The 8,534-nt window shown below is 41.7% G+C and overlaps 1 protein-coding gene across 3 annotated transcripts in view; it reads right to left on the reverse strand.

The window, feature by feature from the left end:
* Window positions 1-541: 541 nt before the first annotated feature.
* The window catches only part of LOC107742172 (carbohydrate sulfotransferase 10-like), an 84,300-nt gene continuing 76,307 nt past the window's right edge, over window positions 542-8,534 (reverse strand). For all 3 annotated transcript variants that reach the window (XM_016555074.1, XM_016555073.1, XM_016555072.1), the window contains 3 exons: window positions 1,631-1,737; window positions 1,255-1,489; window positions 542-1,033 (listed from right to left, as the gene is read on the reverse strand). In XM_016555074.1, the coding sequence (XP_016410560.1) occupies window positions 888-1,033; window positions 1,255-1,489; window positions 1,631-1,737 (488 nt within the window). In that variant the 3' untranslated portion in view covers window positions 542-887. The remainder of the gene's footprint in view (window positions 1,034-1,254; window positions 1,490-1,630; window positions 1,738-8,534) is intronic.

Here is an 8,534-nt window from a genome sequence, read left to right on the forward strand (position 1 = left end):
TGGAGTACTTCTGAAGGTTTGTGTCAGAAGATATGATCAAGGCTCTGGCAGGTAACACCAATGAGTACAGATTACAAAAGAAAGGAGCATTAATAAAACCATTATGAGACTATGGGAATTGAACATGGCTATGAACAGAGCAAGACATTGTAAATACCAGTAAATAGTCTTGATTTAATATATTTTTATAATAAATATAATATTCATTAAAACATGACTTGTCTGATTATTATTATTGTGTGATTATTTGTGTATGGATATATAGGCTGCTGTTTTGGGGCTACATAAGCAGTATACCCTGCAAATAAACCCTTAGATCTTCTTTAGATTTGTTCAGACAGTAAAATCACTGAAATTCTGCTACCCCAAAGGCCCAACGTTGTAATATTACAACATTTCACTAAAAACATACTAAAATATAAAACATGTTAAAACTCATTTATTTCTTCATTAGAGGCCTCCCACAACAACATATAAATGGTGAAATAATTTTTTTTCACAGATTTTTTCTACATTTTGGTCTTTCAGGGTTAACATTGTCATGTACATTACCATGCAAATCCCTCAGAGAGTTGTCATTACAGAAATATAATTGTTTGTTTTCTTGGTTTTGGTCAAGTTTAGCAGGGCTCGACTATAAGGGCTGGCCCATTGGTCTATAGCCAATGTAAGAGAGTGAGAGCTTGAAGGTCAAGCATTAGAAGCACATGCCAATTTTTTAGCAAAAGTGTCAGGCTTTAATGTAGTTACATTACAGCTGTAATTATTTCCAAATTGTTGCAAATTTTCTTTTTGTAAACAAAAGTTTAAATGAATAGAACTTCTTTTTTGGCAAGCTCACTGAAAATGCTGTCAGGGCAGTAACATACTTTCCAAGAAACATCTCTTTACAAAAATATTATTGTTAAGTAAACTGATAAAATAAACCTTTGACGAATTTCTGTGTCTGTCATAGAGGACAGTCGGGGTAAACCATTTCTTTCATGATCATGAACCAGATTCTCTGGTATAGCTTCAACTTTTGAGAACACTCCTGAAAGACAAAAAAGTTAAGCATGTTTTAAGTCCAAAGGAGATTTGCAGGTTGCCATTATACTTAAAATGTGATGCTGAATTAGGGGAATTCTACAGTTTTATGGGAATTTTGCAGTTTCAAATTACTTGTAAGATTTATTGACTATACGTGTTATTTTATCTGAAAACATATCTTACCATTATGGACAATTAGTTATTTTACCTGAAGACATATCTTACCATTAAGGACAATTAGAACCTTCTTCCACTGTGTATTTCCAACTTTGGGTGTCTGACAGAAGAGTATTTTGTGCTTGTCACACACAAAAATGCGGTCCAAGACAAACTTGTCCACAGTTGTGTGGGTGAGGTTCCACATAGATGCATTTCTGCAAACAGTTGATAAGAGCTCCAGACGCTTCTCATTCACTGACTGCCAGTCTATGGGCTCCACCACAGAAGGACCAACGGAGGACTAACACCCACAACACAATCGACACACATGCACATATACATGAAAGCCAAAAACACACAATATATAACTAAAAATTCAATTCAAGTTGCTTTTAAATAAAGCAAATAAGTGAACCCAGTGTACAATGGCAAACTGTCTTACCAGTATGTATGGCTGTGATGCTCCCTTGTCTGGCCACTGGACTGAAGTATGTTTCGTCGTAACAGATGGAAAGGTCCAAACAAACATCTCTCTCCTCTCCGCATAGTCTGAAAATGTATTGAAGGGAACTCTCAAAGTTGTGGGATATTTTAAATGACAAATACAACATAGCAGGGGTGCAAATCTGGTTTGACAGGCGGTGGGCCCAAAACGGAGTACTGGGTGTAGGGGTGGAAGAAAAAACGATTCTCCAATGCAATGGAGCTGTATTCTACTTGCTGCCAATTAAACACAAACACACACACAACATTGGTTAAAGTCCCCCTGTAGTGAAAATCAAGTTTTTTATGTTGTTTATTTGTCTATGTGGTGTTTTTAATATGTTTTTAGACAAATCATGGGCCAATCCATTAATCAACACCATTGCTGAGAATATTCTCCTTAAAACTGTACTTTCCTAAAAGGCAGTCCCAAAAACTCGGTTTGAAACAGCCCTTTTTTTGCTATGTCAAAAAAATCAATAACCAATCACGTCAAGGGATCCTATCATTAGCATATCATTAACTGTGCTCTAGTGAGAAGGCAGCCAGGTTAATCCGGTATATTTTTCTGATGTTTCGCTAGCTGTTGATATTTTTCACTATTTTCACAATAGCATGTGCTGTTAGTGCTTATTTATTTTATTGCACTGCTTGACAGTGTGCGGTATCAATCACCGGTATTTCAGTTTTTCTCTTGCAAGTGCTCTATGAAGGCATAATTTTTGCTGTTTGGAATGTAATATAAATTTGATATATGAAACTCACTAATTGACAGACGACAGATTTCAAAAGCTCATGTACGCTTTGTGTGTGTTTTTTCTGAAGTGCACTTGCGGCATGCAAGTTATGTCTTAAGAACTGGACATAACACCTGACATGTTAAAATAGATCTGTGCATTAGTGTGAATGTAGCCTTACCACTGTCTATGACATCATCAGTAATATGAAAATATGTTTATTATTTATTTTTAAAAATGGTATTTCTAAAAAAAAAAATATTTCCATTTGTTTTGTAAGTTTGGTCTGAGTTCTTGATGCTTTTACAACGTTTTCACCAGCAGGTGTTGCCAGCATGTGCTGTTTCAAGTGCTTTGAAACATCGAATCATTTTTCGAAGCAATTGGTTCAATTGATTCAATGCTTCGAAAAGCTTTGTTTCTCCCATCACTAGTTCGCTGTGCTGTATATTTCTGTTAATATTGTTTTCTTTTGAGTTTAAGTTACTGTGGTGTGGATTGTGTGGAGAATAGCGGAGGTTTCCGAGCTTCCGTCGCGGGGTCCGTCTGTCTAAAGGACTGGCGTGCTGCTTCCACCACTCTTTAGTTCCGCTGGCCGGTACCAATGGACTGATGAATTGTAGGGAGGATTGAGTTGTTTAAGTGGGCATTTCTTTCTAATTTTTAATTTCCTTAATTGTACTTTGGTTTAGTTTTTCTTTCTAAGACTTATATTTAATCTTTATTTCAATGGTTTAAATAGTTTGATACTTATATTGTTATTGTATTTTGTAGTTGTTTCTTGTTTTCCCCTCTTGTGTGCAACATGGACTAGTCAAGTTGAATAAATGTGCTCCTATTGTGTCATTTGTTAGTCAGTTCAGTTTGTTTGTCATGCTTTCAGTTATTTTGAGTTTAGTTTTGTTCTGGTGACCTCTTTTATAGGCCTATAGGTTTTTATAGGCTTTTCCTATGCCCTACTATTTTTTGACTGCTGGGTCCCTGACAAGTGGTGGCAGCGGTGGGATAGACCAGTAGGAGGCATAGTTTCCCAAAAATAATTTTTCTCCTCCCACCTTTCTCTGCCATTTGAACTTCAAGCTCTATGCCCCATGAATCGGGGAGGACGGAAAGCAGCCCCAAAGACTGCTCTGGTAGAGGAACCTGAAGAAGTGTTGCAGGAGCTGGGGGAGGATGGAGTGGCACAGGATGTGAGAGAGGCTGAGATTATAGAGCCTGAAAGTAGAGAGCCAATGCTTGCTGATTTGACAGGCCTGTTCCGAGCACATATGGCAACCATGGATGCCTGGGAAGCTCAAAGGAATCAAGAATATGCCCAGCAAGTGCGTCGGTTTAAAGCCCTTCAGCACCAGTTCAGTTTGTTGCAGCTGGAGGTGCAGGCTCGCATGACTCCCAACTCCTAATCCACTGCTGACTGCTGGGGACACCTTGGAAAGTCTGGATGATGATGATGCTGTCGCTAGCCACCCCCCCGTCTCAGTCCACCACCTGTCGAAAAGATCTCTCTGAAACTCGTGAGACAGGTCAGTGTCAATTTAAAGAGCCCAAACTTGAGAAGTTGTCTGAATCTGATGACATTGAGCACTTCCTAATCACTTTTGAGAGAATTGCAGCAGCTTGTCGGTGGCCAAAGGAGGATTGGGCCTTCCGCTTGATTCCTCTCTTGACGGGTAAGGCCAGTGCAGCTTATGTTCATATGGATGTTGATGAGACACTGGAGTATGAGGAAGTTAAATCTACCATCTTAAGAAAATATGACATCAACCGAGAAACTTATAGACAAAGGTTCCGTTCTCTAGATGTTGAACCCCTTAAGAGTCCCAAAGAATTATATATGCGATTAAAATAACTTTATGTCAAGTGGATGCAGCCAAAAGGTAAATCAGTTGAGGAAGTTATAATTCTGGAACAGTACCTAAGAATGCTTTCTCCTGAGCTCCAGGTTTGGATCCGGGAACATGATCCGAAGTCTGCTTTACAAGCAGCAACACTGGTAAATTTGTTTGTGGCGGCACGTAAGGGAAATCAGTCTTGGTGTTGGAAGACCAGCAGGGATAGCCGCCGACCAAACTTCCCCCAGCAACCTCAGAGAAATGTTCCTGGTACTGGAAAGCCTCCTGGAGGAGGGCCCATATTTGTGACTGCTGCTAAGAGTCATAGGAAAGTGCCAACCTGCTATCTGTGTAGTCAAGAGGGCCATACAAAACCAATGTGCCCTAAATATACAGCCAAGACTATTCACCTGTGTTATGTTCCCCCGAGGTCAAACGAGTCAAGAAGGAGAAGCTGGGTGGGCACCGCAGATGACCACCATGGAGGTGAATGGAAAGGAGTTGCAAGCCCTTGTAGACACAGGAAGTGATCAGACCCTGGTACATCACAAGTATATTCCACCAGCACAGCTCAACCTCAGTGATGAGAACTCCATTCGCTGTGTTCATGGTGATGAAAAACTTCTTCCTACTGCAGAAGTGTACATTAAAGTGAAGGGACAAACTTCACTCTTCACACAAACTTCACACAAAAATCTGCTTGATGTGGGTGTATCAGACCATCTACCATTCCCTGTGGTTTTGGGTCATGATCTACCAGTGCTCTGGGACTTGTTGCAGTCAGTACCATCATGTAATATGGTTGTTACCAGAGCTCAGGCAAGCAAAGGAGAAGAAAGGCAACAGCTGCTTAGTACCCTACCTTTCTTTGAGAAAGATGTAGAACCCTTTTGCTCTGCAAAGCCCAGGAAATCCCATCGACAGAAAAGGTTTGAAAGAATTCCATATAATGCTTCTAAAATACCAGTTGAATCACTTTCTGACTTTTCCCCAGAATTCAAGTTGCCTACTAACATTGCTCAGCTACAACAGGAGGATGCCAGTCTTGTCCCTTTACCTGAATAGAGTAAAGCAGGAGGATGTAGAGACTGCTGACGATGACATAAAGGAAAGATATTGCTTTCAACAAGGAATACTCTCCCGTCAGGTTGGGTCGGTGACACAACTGGTGGTACTACAGTGTGTCCGTGAGGTTATTCTCACTCTTGGCCATTCAATTCCTTGGGCTGGCCACCTGGGGAAACGTAAAACAATCGCTAGGATTAGAAAATACTTCCATTGGCCTGACTTGAACAAAGAGGTAACCCAATATTGTAAAAGTTGACCAGAATGTCAAAAAGTCTCTACCCGAGGCCCAGGTCGGGACCCTCTCCAACCTCTGCCAATTATAGGCACTCCGTTTGAAAGACTGGGAATGGATGTTGTCGGGCCTGTTGAAAGGAGTCGTTCAGGTAACCGATTTATGCTTGTTGTAACAGACTACGCTTCAAGGTATCCCGAAGTGTTCCCACTAAAGTCTATTAAAGCAAAGCATGTGGTGACCTGCTTAGTGCAACTGTTTTCCAGAGTTGGGTTTCCTTATGAAATCTTGACAGATCAAGGAACTAACTTTATGTCTACCCTTCTGAAACAGGTATACAAACTGCTGGGTATCAAGAGTCTGAGAACAACTCCTTACCACCCCCAGGCTGATGACCTCACAGAAAGGTTTAACCAGACTCTGAAACAGATGCTGCGCAAGTTCGTTTGTGACTCTGGCAAAGACTGGGACCAATAGCTCCCTTACCTTCTATTTGCCTATAGAGAGGTGCCATAGTCATCTACCGGCTTTGCCCCTTTTGAACTTGTATATGGGCATGAGGTAAGAGGTCCTCTCTCTCTCTGCTTCAAGAGATATGGGAGGAGCACCAGCGAAGAGATGAGCCGATTAATGTTGTGTCCTATGTGGTGCAGATGCGAGAACGCTTGGAGAAGATGACTGCACTGGCTCAATCTCATTTAGCAGAGGCTCAATCACGGCAGAAAACCTGGTATGATCAATCTGCTCGTGAGTGAAGTTTTTAACCTGGTGAAAAGGTCTTGGTGATGCTGCCCAGTCATGAAAGTAAATTGTTGGCGAAATGGCAGGGTCCGTTTGAAGTTAAAAAGAAACTTGGACCCACCACCTATGAAATTTCAATGTCTGGCCAAGACCGTCCTTCCCGAATCCTGCACATTAATCTGATTAAGCAGTGGGTATCTCGTCCTGACAAGTCTGCTCAGATCTTGATGATTAAACAAGTGAAGGAAGATGAGGAATCGGATGACCAATATTTACCTCAGCCTGCTGTAGGAGGTGTCGATCTGAGTCACCTGTCACCACAGCAACAGCAAGAGGTGAGGGCCATTTGCTTACCGGGAGTCTTTTCAGAATATCCTGGGTTTACAACAATAATAGAACATGACATTGTATTGAAACCTGATGCTGTTGTAAGGAGAATGAGTTACCGTGTTCCAGAGCGTCTCCAAGAGTCACTAAAGAAGGAAGTTGAGCTGATGCTGAAGTTGGGGATCATAGAGCCGTCCAAGAGTGAGTGGTGCCACCCTGTGGTCCTGGTTCCAAAAAAAGATGGCACTATAAGATTTTGTATAGACTTTTGTTACCTTAATTCTGTAACAAAGTTTGATGCTTATCCAACTCCCCGTATAGGCAACCTCACTGATCACCTGGGTTCTTGACAACCATCGACCTTTCAAAGGGTTACTGGCAAATCCCATTGACTCAGCGGTCCAGAGAATTGACAGCATTCAAAACCCCGTGGGGGCTATTTCATTTTAAGGTTCTAGCTTTCGGGCTGCACGGGGCACCTGCTAGCTTCCAAAGACTTATGGACCAGGTACTGCAGGGGTTGACCTACACAGCTGCTTATTTAGATGATATTGTGATTTATAGTAACACATGGGAACAACATCTGCAGCATGTCCAGAAGGTTCTGCAACGGCTCCAGAGAGCTGGCTTGATTGTTAATCCACAAAAGTGTGCCATTGCAAAGACTGAGACAGAGTACCTGGGGTTTGTCATTGTCAATGGGGTAATAAGGCCTCAGGTGGAGAAGGTTCGGGCCATTGAAGGGTGCCCCCAGCCACGGACTCGCATGGAGCTGTGATCATTTCTGGGCATGGCTGGATTCTATAATAAATTCATTCCCAATTTCTCCAGCAGGGCTGCAGCATTGACTGATATGGTGGGCTCAAGGAGTCCCAATCAGCTCCGATGGACTGAAGAAGCGAAAGCCGCATTCCAAGATATTAGAACTGCCTTGAGCAATGAGTCTGTGCTGCATAATCCTGATTTTAACGAACTTTTCATTCTCCAAACAGACGCTTCTGACAGAGGCCTAGGAGCCGTTTTGTTGCAGGATGCCCCTGATGCTCGGCGTCCCATTGCTTTCCTCAGTCGCAAGCTCTTCCCTTTTCCACTATTCCATCGTGGAAAAGGAATGCTTGGCTGTGAAGTGGGCTTTGGACTCCCTGAAATACTATCTCTTGGGAAGGGAATTTATACTGGAGACTGATCATAAGGCTCTACAGTGGCTTCAAAGAATGAAGGACACTAACAGCCGAATCACTCGCTGGTACCTTGCCATGCAACCGTTTTGCTTCACCATCCAACATGTCCCTGGCAAAGCAAATCTTACAGCGGATTACCTTTACCGTTGTGCCAGTGACATTCCCGAAGGGAGGGAGTATGTGATGGCCCATGATGCGGACACACATCAGTGAGCGGTAACGTGCATATTTACACACCCACACACACACACACACACACACACACACACATATTACACGCATAGGTAAGCATTGATTACCAAAATACTTTATTTCGGTTGTTTGATACATTTATTTAATGATATATATATTTTTTTATTATTATATTTAGTAATAACACAGACTCGGTTTATTTTTTTTGTCATTTAGAATATTTTATTAAATATCAGTACATGTTAACTAGTTGGAGTGCACACAATTTAGTTCGCTGTGCTGTATATTTCTGTTAATATTGTTTTCTTTTGAGTTTAAGTTACCGTGGTGTGGGTTGTGTGGAGAATAGCGGAGTGGAGCTTCCGTCGCGGGGTCCATCCGTCTAAAGCAGTGGTCCCCCAACCACCGGGTCGTGACCCACTACCGGGCCGTGGAAGAATTGCTACCGAGTCGCAAGAACGTTCTGGGAAAAATTTGTATAGATATGACACTCTGTTATTTATTTATGTTAATGATTGTTCTAATTATTCTGTATTTTTTTTGTATGCGATAA

This window comes from Sinocyclocheilus rhinocerous, unplaced genomic scaffold (genome assembly GCF_001515625.1).
Source record: "Sinocyclocheilus rhinocerous isolate Xijiao unplaced genomic scaffold, SAMN03320098_v1.1 scaffold2482, whole genome shotgun sequence".
Lineage (NCBI taxonomy): Eukaryota > Metazoa > Chordata > Actinopteri > Cypriniformes > Cyprinidae > Sinocyclocheilus > Sinocyclocheilus rhinocerous.